The 16,411-nt window shown below is 43.4% G+C and overlaps 1 protein-coding gene across 19 annotated transcripts in view; it reads left to right on the top strand.

Annotated features, from left to right (window-relative positions):
- Positions 1-16,411, top strand: part of DST (dystonin) — a 471,262-nt gene that overhangs the window by 42,934 nt on the left and 411,917 nt on the right. For all 19 annotated transcript variants that reach the window (XM_013045864.2, XM_045071198.1, XM_045071195.1 and 16 more), the window contains exon 3: positions 11,890-12,090. In XM_013045864.2, coding sequence (XP_012901318.1) covers positions 11,890-12,090 — 201 coding nt within the window. The remainder of the gene's footprint in view (positions 1-11,889; positions 12,091-16,411) is intronic.

Here is a 16,411-nt window from a genome sequence, read left to right as displayed (position 1 = left end):
AAGGGACTCTGGTGAAAGCCAGGAGCTGCCATCACTCCTAGCAGCTGGGGAAATAAGTACCTGCTCATGAATGAAAGATTCGGGTGGTACCCCACAGTGACCACTAAGATGTTCTTGTTCTGGTTCTGCTACTGTGCATGCAGTTTCTACCCTACTTTTGGCTTGATTTTAATACCAATGCAGAGTGAGTTCCAGACTCTGAGGGAGGGTCTCTGCAAAGCTGAGATACCTATTTTCTTTTTATGGCTTATTTTGGTCAAAAACGGGGTGTTGAGGAGTCCTATCTAAGAGAAAGATGAGTGTAGGTCAGTTTCAACAGAATAAGCCTTGCCTTCCTGGACAGCCACTGCCCACAAAATTCACTGTCACTCTGTGCTGATGGCTTTATCTCTAAAAACTAAAGTGGGAGGTAGGAAGGGTGAAGGATGGAAACCAGTTGTGCCAAAAGCAGCGTGATAAATTTGTGCAAACCTTTTGTTTGGTGTGACAGTCCGAATATAAAAAATATCAGGGAGTAGCCATAATCCTTTTAGAAAAATAATGCACGTGCATCCTTTAGTAATATTGTTTATGTGGCTGATGAAACGGCAGAACAGATGTTGTTTAATCTGCGTATGAAACCACAAGCAGATGGGGTAGACCTGGCTGCCGGAGGGAAGTTAAACTAACCTTATATTTCATAGACTAGGTTGTTGAGGGAGACCACGGATTGTAGACCAAAACACCGAGTCAGAGTTACTTTTTAGTCTATGATGGAAGCAGAGTGCTCAAGGCCCTACAGAGTCCTCTAGAGCAAGGGTTGGCAGAGTTTTTCTGTTAAAGCCCAAATCATAATAATTTTTGACTTGGAGGCCATGTGAATCTTTTGCATCTATTCATCTCTTCTTTTGTGGCACAGAAGTGGCCATAGATAATACATACATGAGTGGGTATTCCAATATAACTTGGAAAAATAGTGAGTCAGTTTTGGCCATAGTTGCTGACACCTGATAGAGAGTATGGGTCAGGTTGCCTGAGTTTCAATCCCAGGGAAATGTCGATTTTCTCATCTGTAAAGTGGACATCAAAATAGTATCTGCTTCCCAGACATATTATAAGAAATAATGAGATCAAGCATGCACGGTGTTTGATACTAGAAATGAACATTATTTCTGCACCTATAAAGGATTAAAATTGAATGTAGTTAACAGCTGAACGATGTTGGGAAAACATGAGATAAATGGGACAAATTATGTTTCACTACGTAGTATGTTGTGTAAATGGAACTCTTTTTGTCTGAGTCTGGCCAGAGGCCCCCAAGTATTGTGGTTGGTAAGGCTCGCGTTGTCAGTGAGAAGATCTAGTCCCCTTCTTGCTGAGGGGGTAGCTATAAAACTGAATTTGCCAATAGCTCTGTGGCAGTTTTGCTATTGCTTACCGATATCTATGCTCTCTTTTTTCTGGGCACAGGACTGAAATACGTTTTTTACTTTCCCTTGCAGTTAGGTGATGGCCATGTAAGTGAGTTCTAGTTAATGAAATGTAAGGAGAAATGATGACTGCCATCTATAGGCCTGGCCATCTATAGGCCTGGCCTTCGGAAAACCTCCCACATATCCCTGTCTCTTTCTCCCTAAACTAGTAGAGTGGAGAGGACGTTGCTGATTCAGAGGCACAAGATGGATGGTGCCTTGCACCCTAAATGACTCCAGGGAGCAGAGTACCTATGCTGATCCATGATCGAGACGTACTGAGATTTTGGCGTTGCTTGCCTCAGCAATTAGCCTATGCTGCCATTTATAATCACCCATCACCGATTTTAGGCTAAATGGATAAAGGCTGAGGATCAAGTTATGAGAGATTAGAGCTGTACTATTAATAGAACCTTCCATGAAAATGGAAAAGTTCTATCTGCATCATCCAATACTACTAGCCACATGGGATACTGAACAATTGAAATGTGGCTAGTATGCCTGAGGAACTGAATCTGTAGTTTAATTTGAATTAAAATTTAAGTGCAAACAGCCACCTGTGGCTAGTAGCTACCCTACTGGATAGTTCAGGATTAGAATCTGGAAAGTGACTTAGCAGTGTTCTCGAGGCTCACCCTAAGCCCTCTTTAGCCTTGCAAGAGTGACTTAGGGAGACCCCTGGGAAAGCTTGACTTGTGTTCTCAGAGTCCATGTGCAAGGCGGGTGCCAGACCATGTGGGATAATTTCAGAGGAGTAGAGACCATTGGCTGGCCTGCTGTTCTAATGGAGGAACGAGCTGAGTTGGCTGCATGGGAAAGAGCCTGCTTTCCCAGAATGTGTTGGGACAAAGGATGCATGAACATTTCTTATGGATCTCTTGGGAGAAAGAGCCTGGAGTCACTTTAAGCTCTGTGTAAGAGAAAACCAGGAAGAGTGATAGGAGCTCACTGAAGTGGCCCTGGTTTTGTGACTAGAAGTGGCTAGAAGGCTTCTTAATTATCTGAGAAGGACCAGAAAAACTATAGAGACCACTCAAAATTTTCTGTAGCAGTGGGAGAAAATGAGTTCCTCATCGCGGCTTTGAAGGACAGTAAGGAGAGAGAATATAGTTGTTTTCTGCGTGTACCCTTAGGATCCCTGCTTAGGTTATCTAACAGTTATAATTTAAAAGCCTTTTAAGCTTCTTCTTTCTTTAAAATCTTATTTATTTGACAGAGAGAGAGAGGGAGAGAGAGAGAGAGAGGTAGATAGATCACATGCAGGCAGAGAGACAGGCAGCAGAGACCGGGAAGCAGGCTCCCCGCCCAGCGGAAACCCTGTTGTACGGCTCGATCTGAAGACCCCGGGAACCTGATCTGAGCCAAAGGCAGAGGCTTAACTCCCTGAGCCACCCAGGCACCTCACCCTTTAAGCTTCTTAAAGGAGATGTATCTCCAGTGGTTTCAGCCTCAACGTCTCCTTTTATTCTTCTCCCTGCCCCAACCGCGGAGGTCACGTTTTGCGTCTTAGGCTCATTGGGTGCAGTATCAGGGACCGACAGTATTTTAAGGATATATGTGTCCCCTAATGGAATTTAAGAAAGACCCATAGTAAGGTCTGGCTTCACAGAGATGAATGGAGAGCTGGTTGTGGATTCAAGGCCTCACTCCTCGCCATAGTGAAATGCCTGAGGTGTGACTCACAACTACTTCACTGTTCACTGGCTGCTGCTTTTCTTCCTGCTATCAACCTGTCTCCTCACCATGGTTTCTGTGCCTTGTTACTGTTAGCGCAGGAGCCACAGAGCTTCTATCATAGACTGTTACCCATAGACTGATCTATAGATCAGCGGCATCAGAAGCTTCAGAAGCATTGGAAGATTCATTAGAAATACAGAATCTCAGGTCCGACAACCTGCATTTTAATCAGAATCCTTGGCTATGTGTATACATATTAAAATTTGAGAAGCACTGGTCTACAGAATGACTGTTCCCCCCCACCCCCAGTTTTAACTTCTGTGCCAAGTGGCCCAAGCTCTTGGTATTTCTCTGTCAAACTGTCAAGAGAGGAACACAGCCCAAATATCAAGACCCAGCAAGTGTGACCCAGAGGGGTGGGGTGCTATGGTACAAACCATGCTTTCCCAGGCAGTAGGAACCGTGGGTGGGACATATGTCAAGAAGGGAATGATTGACATCAATAAGAAATTTTAAAAGATTTCTGTTTATAAAACTGCATTTATCTTGATCGAGTTACAATACATTTGACATTTGGAGGCTGTCACCAACAAGAGCTTCTGATCAGCAGAAACTAGTAACCAGTTAATAGACTATAAGTCAGTATAAAAGAAACACTGTAATACTAACCTATGAAACCTTGTCTAAAATAAGCATATCTAAAAGAATTGCCTGGGTGATTCAGTCGTTAAGTGTCTGCCTTCAGCTCAGGTCATGATCCCAGGATCCTGGGATGGAGCCCTGCTCAGCAGGCAGCCTGCTTCTCCCTCTCCCACTCCCACTGCTTGTGTTCCCTCTCTCACTGTCTGTCAAATAAATAAAATCTTAAAAAATAATAAAATAAGTATACAATTCCTTAGATGTTTTAAAGATTAAAAATTGACTTCTTACTATCATCACACTGCTAAGAACCAGTGATCTATACCAAAGAGTGATTATTAGAAAGTAAGTCTTTGAAAAGGTAATATTTTGTCCCATTATCCCTTATTTGTCAGAGAATACCTCCTCTCTGAAAACAAAAATGTAGCTCCAGATAGAGTATTTCTCATCCAGCTGAAAGAGTGGCTTCCATGGCCATTCTTTTAGTATAGGATTATTAAAATCACAAGTGACAAAGTCGCTTTAATCTTGAAGGTCCCTCTGCACATAGTGCAATAGGGAACAGTGTTATTATGACCAGAATTACTGACTAATACCTAGCAAGGGGCAGGAGCTGACATTACAGCAGGGATTCTCAGTACAGCCTTGGGATGGCAGCATCAGCATTATCTGAGGATTGCTAGTGCTCAGCCCCGTCCCAGATTTACTGAATTAGAAGCTCTGAGGGTGGAGTCCAGCAGTCTGTTTTAATCAGCCTTCCAGGTGGCTCTGATTCTTGATCAAGTTTGAGAACCACTGAATTAGGGTAGCTCCCATAGCAAACACAGACTTTAATGGCTCAAACAACATAGAAAGATACTTGTTAGTCACTTAAGGGTGTAGTGGGTGACAGGTTGGCCGAGTGGTTTCCTCCATGCAGTTATTCAGGGATCATTGCTGATAAAGTCATGACCATCTTCAGTATGTGACTTTCAAGTCTGCTCTGAAGGTCATCCCAACCAAAAGAAATGGAGAAGTGGCGATGAGAAATATTCATGGGCTAGATCCAGGAATGACATATGCTTCTTGTGTCCATATTCCATTGGCTAGAACTCAGTTCTGCCTAATGCCCTACCTAAGTGCAAGGGAGGCTGGGAAATGTCTAGTCTAGCTTGTGCCCAAGAGGAAGAGGCAAGCATGGCTTTTGGTGAGCAGCTAACAGTCTCAGTCATAAACTCATTTCTGAGGTTTTCTGAAATGGGGACCCATTTTTTTGCCATAATCCTCTTTGACAGTCTAGTGAAGCCCATGGATTCAGCCTCAGAATTGTTTTGTTTGTTTTTTTAGAGATGTTATTTATTTATTTGACAGAGACAGACACAGCAAGAGAGGGAACACAAGCAGGGGAAGTGGGAGACAGAGAAGCACGGTGTCCGAGGTGGGGCTCCATCCCAGGACCCTGGGATCATGACCTGAGTCGAAGGCAGATGCTTAACAACTAAGCCATTCGGGCGCCCCTCAGAATGTTTTAAAATGCATAATTTTATAATGTGTGTATGTGTATGTGTATAATTATAAAGGAAGTCAATTATATTGAAAGATCAGTATAAATTATTAAAAACATTTTGGACAGAGCAATATATGTACTTCTTTATTAATGAATTAAATAATAAGTTCTAGTGACAGGTTTGTTAACTACTGTGATTCTGAAGTAATGATGATTATAAATAGTATTTCAAGATGCCTGCAGCCACTATAATTAAATATATATATGTATTTGATTCCTTTTGGTGGCAAAAGTCACTGATACTGCTAATAACATCAGGTTTATAGCGTACTTTCATAATTGAGTGATATGCTAAATTTCAAGTAGATGTCAGTGACAAAAAAAAAATAATTTATTCCCATCCAAATTAATTGGTTATCCTCTTCATCTGCTTTGAATTTTATCCATGGACCCAAAAACTTCTGCTGTACTCTTTAATTCTGGCCTTGGATGAAGAGAATCATAGAGGTTTTATGAGGTATTATTATCAATTATCATATTATATTATTATGAAAATATCAGCTTATTGAGTATCATAATATTTGTATATGGTAAATTCGTATCTTATATACCTATCAACCTTGTTGTTCTCAGGTAGAGCAATAACACAAAAGCAATTCTATTTAAATGCTCAGTGACTCAGAGTGTTGTTTCCATTTGTTCAGGTGCTTGATCAGTAAGCTAGGTGGTAGCTTGATCTTTTCTAATAATAATTCTTACCTGGAAATGTTAACTTTTCAAATTCTTCTTTGCTTACCTAAATTGTTTATAGACCTTTTCTTATTTTAATCAACTGCATAGATTTCTAAGCACTTTCTTGGTGCCCAGTCCTGCAAATATATGTGGAGCACTATCACTGAATGCACGAGTGCCCTATATATTATCTCTGCCTCATGGCAGAGTGATAAGGGCATTGGTCTTGGCTTGGAGTTAGGTAGACCCGAGTTCTGATTTGGACTTTTCTAAGTGCAAGTTTTTGCCTTTCATAGATTACTTAGCCCTGATAAGTCTCAGTTTGCTCCCTTAAGAAGTGGATATCATAGGCTTAGCACCTAAGTAGTGCTTAGGAAATTAATTGCAGTTAATGTCTCCTCCCTTTTTATGCTAATCGACACAACCAGCCTGGCTAAATCTGAGTACTCAACCTATAGGAAAATAGCGAAGCATCTAAAAGCATCACAGAAGAGTATACATTGGGGTTTTTTGTTTGCAGGCCACAGACTCTGTCGCTAACCCAAAGAGAATTTATTAGAAATGTATGGTAGAATTCACAATCAAGACTATCTGGTTAGAACAGGCAAAACTAGGTAGTTTCAGAAGGTCTTTGGTGTAGCCACTAGACTGATGAATTCCTGCTGATTTTTTTCAGTCTTTACATCCCTCCAGGTAGTATTCAGTGCTCAAGCGGAGAAACTTCAATTAATTGAGACTTGGCCATGTGTCTACCCATTAAATGTACAGGTCACTAAGAGGCAGGATCTAGAGTGCAATATGGTGCACTCTGTCTCAAGACTGCATATCTTGAGAAGTTATTACCCCAAAGGCACTGATAAAATGGGGTAGCCTAAAAATGGCAGAAGTTCACTGCTGAGAGACTTCCAGGTGTTAATCACCTATTGGTTAAAGGGGATCCAGGCAAGATCAAGTGAATAGAGAAATGGACATTATACCGACACAATCAGGTCCTGTTAACATCTGTAAGAACCTACTCTTTTAAAATAAAATTTTCTTCTATCAGGTTGTGGCTTTTTCATATTTTTTTAATTTCTATTTTTTAAAAGATTTTATTTATTTGAGCAAGAGAATGAGAGAGAGAGAGAGAGAGCATGAGAAGTGGGAGGGTCAGATGGAGAAGCAGACTCCCCACGATGAGCAGGGAACCTGATTAAAGACTGGATCCTGGGATTCCAGGATCATGACCTGAACTGAAGGCAGTCGCTTATCCAGCTGAGCCACCCAGGTACCCCAAAGGCTTTTTAAATGTAGTATTTAAGACAAGCAAATACAATAAAACTAGGGCCTATAATTCTGTACATAGTTTAGGAAAATAAGCAGGTGGCTGCCCAGTGATGACTCCATGTGGCTGATGTGTCTGTAATCATAACTATACACCCGACAGGTGAATTGCTTCTGCAACATCTAGGAAATGAAATAGTGATGATTACGGTGATAATTTATTGATTACTTATTGTTATATTTGTCCTGTTGTGAGTACCTAATGTGAATTATCTCATTTAAACACCATCATAACTCCATGAGAGAGGTATTAGTATATGTATTTGACCGATGGGGAAACTGAGGCACAGGGAAGTAATTTGCTTTCCTACTCCATGATGGAGCTTGTGTTCGAGCCCAGGTTAGATTCAGTCTTTAGAGAGTAAATGCTCCGGATTCTCTGGAGCAAAGAATTCTCTCTCCTGATGGTCAGGGGTGGCTGGTATCTCAACAGTACCCATGTGTATCTGTCAGTAAGGCATACCTGTGGCATGACGCATTTTCCTTTTATATCTGATTAATAACACGCTTTGTCTCTAAGAATAGCTTTTATGGGGGGTGGCTCAGTGGGTTAAGTCTCTGCCTTTGGCTCAGGTCATGTACTCGGGGTCCTGGGATCAAGCCCCACATCAGGCTCTCTTCTCAGCAGGAAGCCTGCTTCTCCCTTTCTCTCTGCCTGCCTCTCTGCCTATTTGTGATCTCTCTCTATTTGTGATCTCAAATAAATAAATAAAATCTAAAAAAAAAAAAAGAATAGCTTTTATGGGGCACCAGGGTGGCTCAGTCTGTTAAGCACCTGACTTCAGTTCAGGCTGTGATCTCAGGGTGCTGGGATTGAGCCCCGCATCAGGCTCCCGGCTCAGCGGGGAGGCTGCTTGTTCTTCCTTTCCATCTACCCCTCCCTCTGCGTGCCTGCATGTCTCTCTCTCTCTCAAATAAGTAAATGAAATCTTTAAAAAAAGAATATCTTTTATTCATACAAATGAAATACATAATAAACCCAGCCAACACATATGTATCACTCCACGGCAGATGCACTTCTAAGTATATACTATAATCCATTTATTCATCTCCGTAGCCCTATGAAAGTAGTCCTAGTTTTCATCACCATAGTACAGATGAAGAAATGAAGTAACTATTCAAGATCTCACAGCTAAGAAGTGACAGAGGCAGTAGTCAATCCCAGATAGTTTGGCTGTGGTCTGTGTACTATATACTGTAATGTTTATAAAAAGTTGTTTAAAAATAATGCCAGTGTATTTAGCTATAATAGAAACCACAGAGGCTTACATGGTGCTGCTCAGATCTTTAAAAAAATGTGAACGTGTAAAGAAAGCGTGAAGAAAGTGACTGAAATTTAGGGAAAGAAGGATGGTGTAAACTGTTTCTAATTTCTATTATCACAAGTAAGGTAGTACCTTAAGTACCTTCACACTTGGTAGAATCTGTTGAGAGTAGATACAGGGATGCAGGTTTCCTCAGCTATTGCTGTCCAGAAGGATTGCACCAACCTGTTTGGATCTTGATCTTTTTTTGAGGGCATCACATTAAGGGAGTGCCCCCTCCCCAAAGTGTTTTTAGAATTTGTAGGCCAGTAAGAAATATTGATAATAATACAAGTTAAATTCCGTTGCCTATTACTCCTAGGAACACAAGAGAAGGAGGATCTACTTCTTTTTTTTTTTTTTAAGGTTTTATTTATTTATTTGACAGAGAGAAATCACAAGTAGATAGAGAGGCAGGCAGAGAGAGAGAGAGGGAAGCAGGCTCTCTGCTGAGCAGAGAGCCCGATGCGGGACTCGATCCCAGGACTCTGAGATCATGACCTGAGCCGAAGGCAGCGGCTTAACCCACTGAGCCACCCAGGCGCCCCCCAGGAGGATCTACTTCTTACCAAAGACATGTACTCACCTCACCCCAGCATGACAGGAGCTAGTATACCAGCAAATACTTGGTTAATTCTACCAGTGCACACTTTCTGAGCTGGAGAGAATGTAGGGGATGTGGAAGTTAGTGCCACCTAGTGGTAAGACTGAGCTCTGACTCCTGGAGGTTCTGACTCTTTGAACCACAGAAATACCAGGGAGATTGTTAAAAAGAGGTTCTTTGCATACTTGAAACTAGTGTAACATTGTGCGTCAACTATACCACGATAAAAATAAAAAAAAAAAAATTAAAGAGGTGGTGAGGTCAGTTGAGCGTCGGACTCTTGGTTTCAGCTCAGGTCATAATCTCGGGGTTGTGAGCTTGAACATGGAGCCTCCGCTTGAGATTCCCACCCTATCCTCCTCCCTCTGCCGCTTCCGCTCATGCACTGTTTCTAAATTAAAAAAACAAAACAAAACAAAAAAAAAAAAACTTTAAAGTAAACGAATAAATAAATAATAAGAGGGAAAAAGGAGAACAACGCCCCCCCCCCCCAAATCCCTAAACCCAAGCCAAAAACTAACCCTCTTGGCCTCGCAGCTAGAGAGTCTAATTCAGAAGGAAGCAGAGTAGAGAGAGAGTGTGTGCTGCGTCTGTGTTCGGGAAGAGTGTCCAGGAATGCCCGTGTTTAAAAGGCAGCCCCACGTGGCGTTGGTTCTCATGGTTTGGTCCTAACTCCACTTAGAAGGCATTTTAGGGATTGGCCCAGCTCCCTCTTCCTAATCCTCTTCTCCGGCAGCTGCTGGAGTATCTCTTGATTATGTGGGAATGGTGGGGATGTTCTGAGACTATTCTGGGTGAAGAGGTTCCAGCTGAGCTTGCACACAGAGGAGGGATGGGAACAGGCCCGTGTGTTTGGGGATGAGAGAAAAGCACCGAAGAGTGACCTCAGTTTTGCCTCGTCCATTTGCATTTCCTCCTTATTGATTTCTGTTGACCTCAGTGCTATTTTGACTCTGTGGGTCACACCCTACTTTTTGTCTTTTTTCTCCTCCTTCTTGTCCTTAGGCCTGGTATTTGGGGTCTCCATTATCAGACTCCAGACCTTCTTCCATGTCCCTCGCTGGGAATTCCCGTGTGCACATTACTCTCTCAGTATCTCATACTGCTTCTCCCCCTGAAATTCTTTCTCTTAATTTTTTATGCTTTTACGCAGTCTAAAAGTTTTTTCAGACATCTTTTAAAAGTCTGAAGACCAGGGCACCTGGGTGGCTGGCTCAGTGGGTTAAACCTCTGCCTTTGGCTTGGGTCGTAATCCCAAGGGTCCTGGGATTGAGCCCCCGCATCAGGCTCTCTGTTCAGCAGGGAGCCTGCTTCTTCCTCTCTCTCTGCCTGCCTCTCTGCCTACTTGTGATTTCTGTCTGTCAAATAAATAAATAAAAATCTTAAAAAAAAAAATTCTATTTAAAAAAAAGTCTGAAGACCCTTGGGGCCAGTGGGTGGCTCAGTTGGTTAAGCATCTGACTCTTGATCTCAGCTCAGGTCTTGATCTCAAGGTCATGAGTTCAAGCCCCACTTTAGGATCCATCCTGGGCGTGGAGTCTACTTTGAAAAAGAAGGTCAGAAGACCCACAACCACACTGAAGACCCTCTTGGAGCCTTTAACACCCTATATCGTCTAATTTCCCACTGTACTCATACATAGCTTATATGTTTATCCTAGTATGTCATGAAATAATTGCTGCATAAATATATTATCCCCCGTCCATTATTTTACTTATTCATTCATTCCTTCTGTTGTTTCCCTTGACTGGAATATAAAGTCTATTCATTTTTCAAATGCCACCCACATATCGAAGCCAAATATAGATTATTTTCGGTTTCATTCATTGATTCCCTCTCTGAGTTCTGCCGGCACTGTGTCCTCAACTGCCCACCTTAACTCTTAATCAGACAGGCCAGTGTATACAAGAATTGCTGCTCTTTGAGGAATTGTAAGCTACCTGAGGGCGGAGACTATTTTATGTAATTCTTCGAGATTTTCCAAAATCATATATTCCCAAATGCGTAATATGGCTTACTTATATAAAGATTTTATTTATTTGGCACAGAGAGAGAGAGCACCAGCAGGGGGAGGGGCACAGGGAGAGGGAGAAGCAGGCTGAGCAGAGAGCAGTGTGGGGCTTGATCCCAGGACACTGGGATAATGACCTGAGCCAAAGGCAGATGCTTAACCCCCTGAGCCACCCAGGCACTCTGTGTAATATGGTTTAACTGAACTTGTACTCTTCTCTTTATGGCATTGCCTCCGTTTAGTTTTGAATCTTCACTTTTGGCGTTTTATAATGTTGCTTTACCTTCCTGCTTTCCTGCCTTCAGAGTCTGTTCTCAGGAACATAGAGTGACACTTTGCCACGTCACAGTATTCAGCCCTGCTCCTCTACCATGCCTCATGCCTAAGTGGAAATACCCTTCTTCACATGCGGTCTGATGTATATACACATAAGTAAAGCAATGTGCTCACCTGCTGTTTTTATTTTTTTTTAAATATTGTCATTGAATTTAAAGCATTTTTTAATGTTGAGCCTCCTTCTACATCCATGCTCCCTTCAGGAATGTAAATGATCTCACTGAGCTCTGTGACTTTTAGAGCTCTTTGTAGAATTAGCGCCGCAGACTCTCCAGAAATGAACTCAATACAAATCTGGATTTGTGTGGGTTTGTTTTCCACTACAGGGATTCAGAGCGAGCCCTCGGCATCTCAGAAGACGGGCTGCAGCGGCTGCAGCTGCTCGCCTGGAAGAAGCCAAGCCTGTGGTGGAGGTTCACCACCAGAGTGAGCAAGAGATTTCCGTGAGGAAACGAAGAATCAAGAAAAACAGCCGAGTCCAGCCAGAATTCTATCACTCCGTCCAAGGTGCCTCAACCAGAAGGCCTGTGAGTAGAGAACTTTTATAAGAATGTTAAATCCATGGCGTAGTTCATTTCGTTTTAGAAAATTGTCAGATGAGATCGTCAGGTTGTTCAGTGCCCTGAACTCATACACATCCCAGGAAGGAGTGTGATTCCATAGAAAGTGCCAGGCCAGAGTTGTCCAAGAGGCTAGAGCTGGTCGCTGCAGACGGGGTGATTTAAAAACGGGTGAATTCTGAGCCCCATTAGAGGCAGGGTCGAGGATTAGAGCAGGGGCTGCAGAGTCCACAAGCCGAGGGGCCAGAATGGTGAGATCGGAGTTGGTCAAGAGGGTGAACAAGACAGAAGAGAAGCAGAGGAGGGAAGGGTAAGGCTGGGGTCTGGGCCAGTAGCTGAGCCCTGCTGGGATGTGGCTCTCGGACCACCGAGGCCAGTGCTCTGGTCTATAGCCCGCCAGGGTGACAAGGGTGCTAGCCTTCTCGGCTGTGGCCTTTGTTCTGGACCAGGGCAGCAAGCAGTGTTGTCCTTTTCTGCCCAAGTGCTAGGTGTTGCTGTGGGCTGCAGTGCTGCTTACCTGGGAAAGTTGGGCTCACCGGTCTCCACCGCCTGACCACATTGTTCTACGTGCTCTGATATTTTTTCTCGGTTCGGGTCCTCCCCCATGGACTTCTTATGCAAGGTTGTGATGGTTAAGGATTTGGGGCTTAGAAAATGCCACTGTAAAACATTCTCAAAAGCATTTCGTAACTGCAATAATGTTACATTGATTTAGCATTAAAATGAGGTTTCCCTGTGGTTCATTGCTCTGTTGTGGGGAGCATTTCTCATGCTAACCTAGGGGAACCATCATTATTTGGATTGATAATAGGTTTTTGTAAATTATTATAACAGAACTGCCCTTTTGTGGAAGTAACTGTGTCCCAGGCACAGTGGAGATTGCTAGGAGGCCAAGAGAACGTCTAACTTGGTGCACTGGCCAGAGACAATGGCAAGAAGCTAAATTCCCTTACAGGAAAGGTCCTACATGTTTTTGACCAATTGTAAAATAAACTCATATTTCAAGATCAGAGTCTTCTTTTCACGATTTAAGGAAACAAGCTATGTAGAATTTGGTATCTATGTGGTATCTACTATGAAGTGGTAGGAAAAGTTATTCATTCAACAAACATAATAAGCTTTTTTATATACGAAATAAGGGATACACAGATGCATATTCATAACTGATGATTCTTAAGAGCTCACTGTATAACAGGACCCCCTTAATAACCCTATGAGGTAAATGGTATTATTCCCATTTTTTGAATGATGAAACAGTGGCTCAGAGAGTATAAATAGCAGTCCTAGGTTTACCTAGCTGTTAGAGGCACACTCTAGGGTTTGGATCTAGGCAGCTTGCTTCTAGCTTCTTGGCTGTCCATTCTGCTACCTTCCTGTAGTACATGGCCTCTCGGACAGCTGAGTCCATGGACCGACATGCAAAGAAGTACATGAGATGCATGTCTGTGTTCTGAAAATGCTATTATACAGTTCTGAACAAGGTGCCGGGGAAGCACTGTGGAGGAACAGCAGACGCCAAGGATGAGTCCTGAAAGATGAGTATATCAGGTGGAAAGTGGAGGTAGGGATCTCTGATGAGAGGATCCTGTACAAGAGCACAGAGATGTGGAAGGTCTGGCGTACTCAGCAAGAACTGGAGGTGGTGCTGGTAGATGAGGCCAGCTGGGTCAGGCAGGGCTAGATCACCAAGGGATTGTATGTTATGCTGAAGAGTTGGCTTTACCTTCTGGGGTGGGGATCCGCTGAGGGTAGGGTGAATAGGCACATTGGTTTTCTCGCTCAGAAGTTAGCTAACTCTTTGCTGCTTCTAATCTCCACGGGGTTCAGGTTGGATAAGTGGTTATCATCACACTTTAGAAACCATCAACCACCATTACTCTCTTGTGAGCACTGTATGTGAGCACGTTGGGTAATAAGATGTATTCCTGTTTGACTTTGAAATTGGTATCCAGTTTGTCTTTGAATGCCTAGCTTCTCTCTCCTTTTTTTTTTTTTTTTTTAAGATTTTTATATTCGACAGGCAGAGATCACAAGTGGGCAGAGAGGCAGGCAGGGGGCAGGGGAAGCAGGTTCCCTGCTGAGCAGAAAGCCAGATGCGGAGCTTGATCCCAGGACCCTGAGACCATGACCTGAGCTGAAGGCAGAGGCTTAATCCACTGAGCTACCCAGGTGCCCCAGCCTAACTTCTCTCTTTGTCTGCCTGGTGAATTACAACTGACTTCTTAAGAGTGACTCATGATCAGCAACTTGTTCAGAAAAGTCTTGTCTGGTCTCTCCTATCATAGTGAGATACCTTTTTTGGTTTGATCTTCAGTACTTTGTACAGATCTCCTATATAGCAGTTATCCAAGTGAAAAAAATCAGGCTCTGTAAGAAAATGGGCATGGGTTCAAGTTTGGCTCTGTGGGTCTGGCAAGAAACAGGTGGCATGCTAAGAGAGTTTAACTGAGGAGAGTTTAATGAAAGGACTATTTACAGAGGTGTGGACAGGGCTAAGATGCTTCGCTAACCTTTAGGTGGAGCTTACCCACCTACCCACTCCTGGCCTGAACAGGCAGCAGACGACGCTGGTCTTACTGGATCCTGGTGAGAACTACTGGGGCCATGAAAGAAACTTTCATAGGAATTGTGATTGAGGAGTGCGGCCACAGCCAGAACCTGCAGAAGCAGGAAGAAAGTGAGGGGAGTGCTCTCTTAGCTCCTGCTGGGCTTGGGCAGGGCCTTGGGAGGTGCACATTACAGAGATCAGCCTCCCAAGGACAGAGCAAGGGAGAGGTGGGCAGAGAGTATGAGAGAGGATAGGGACAGTAGAAAATAAAAGAGAACAGACCAGGTCATCTTTGCCAGATGGTGTAACTCTCTGAGACTCCAATTTCTTACTGAAGAGTGACAATAACAGTAGCTAGCTGTGGAGCTGGGAGGGTGAATTAAGCTGACATGGAAATAGATGGGACAGTCATCTGCTTAGAACCAACAATAAGTGGTAATTCCTTCTCTTCCTTTCCTTTCCTTCCTGTACCTTGACTTATTTGGGGGCTCTATCAACTGGTAGCTCCTGGCCCATGACCTCTGAATGTATTTTATTGAGTAAAAGAATGAATGATATTTACAGATGACATATAGCTTCTGCACTATAGGGATTTAGAGAACAGAGAGGGCTACCCTTTCTCCCTGCACCTCCCTCCCTGAATCCCCATAGGGTGGATGGGGGGGTAACTCCTTCACAGAAAAGATGGGTTTGGGTTGGTCTTTAAAATTCTGGCCAGAATGTGGCATCTGGGTGGCTTAGTCAGTTAAGCATCTTCTATCTGCTTAGGTCATGATATCAGGGTCCTGGGATAGAGCCCTGCGTTGGGCGCTGTGCTCCCTGCTCAGCGGGGTGTCTGCTTCTCCCTCTGCCTTTCCCCCTGCTCATGCTCTGTCTCTCTTTGTCTCAAGTGGATAATTTTTAAAATCTTAAAAAAATAAAATAAAAGGCTGGCAGGAATGCAATAGGCAGCAGAAGTTAGGTATGACAAGTGGAATAAACAGAAGTACTGAGAATCACTTGATTGGATGTGGGGATTTCCATGAGAGAGAAGTACAGGAGCTGGAAAAAGAGATTGGGGCCAAAATACATTCTGGGCAACCCCTGTGTTTGAACTTCATTGTCTGTGCATTGTGGAGTTCTAGAAGAGCATGATCAAAGCACAATTTTAGGAAGCTTAAACGTGAGCAGGACGAGTCAGGGAGGAGCAGGACAGCGGTCGGGTAATAACTAGGGCAGGAATGTGGGTGGGAGGTAATTAGGGCTGGAACTTGACCCTAAGACGTGCTGTCGTCTCATGATCACTGCTTCTGAGGAATCAAAGATGACCTTTGCTCTGACTTCTTGAGAAGGAATTAGAAGGGAGAGAGTAGAGGCAGGAATTGGCAGGGGAGGCTACTCTGTTGCTTAGGGCAAAAAATCTGGAGAGTGTTCTTTGGGGCAGGTAAAGCTCACCTCCTCCATCTGTCTGCATCTGTTAGGGTTGTTGGGAGACTGGAAATTGTCAGAGTTGGTGAGGAAGCTATTGGTACCTTATCTCACATGATTCCCTTTCAGCCTCCTGGAATCTTATGGCCTCTGCTGACACATTCCTGTGTTTATGCCATATGTGGACTTGAGTCCAGGCCTTGTGCCTTCCTCTTCTGTAATTGGTTAGGTGCTGTTGGTAGTGCCTCACCAAGTCCAGAAGACACATACCTGAAGCCTGTGCCTTTCCTGACATATACCTTTGGAGAAGATCAGTGTTACCACGGGTTGCCA

The sequence above is a fragment of the Mustela putorius genome, unplaced genomic scaffold (assembly GCF_011764305.1).
Source record: "Mustela putorius furo isolate JIRA1106 unplaced genomic scaffold, ASM1176430v1.1 tig00003983_pilon_pilon_pilon, whole genome shotgun sequence".
NCBI lineage: Eukaryota > Metazoa > Chordata > Mammalia > Carnivora > Mustelidae > Mustela > Mustela putorius.
The sequence above is the reverse complement of the archived record's forward strand: the minus strand, read 5'-3'. Positions and strand labels throughout refer to the sequence as shown.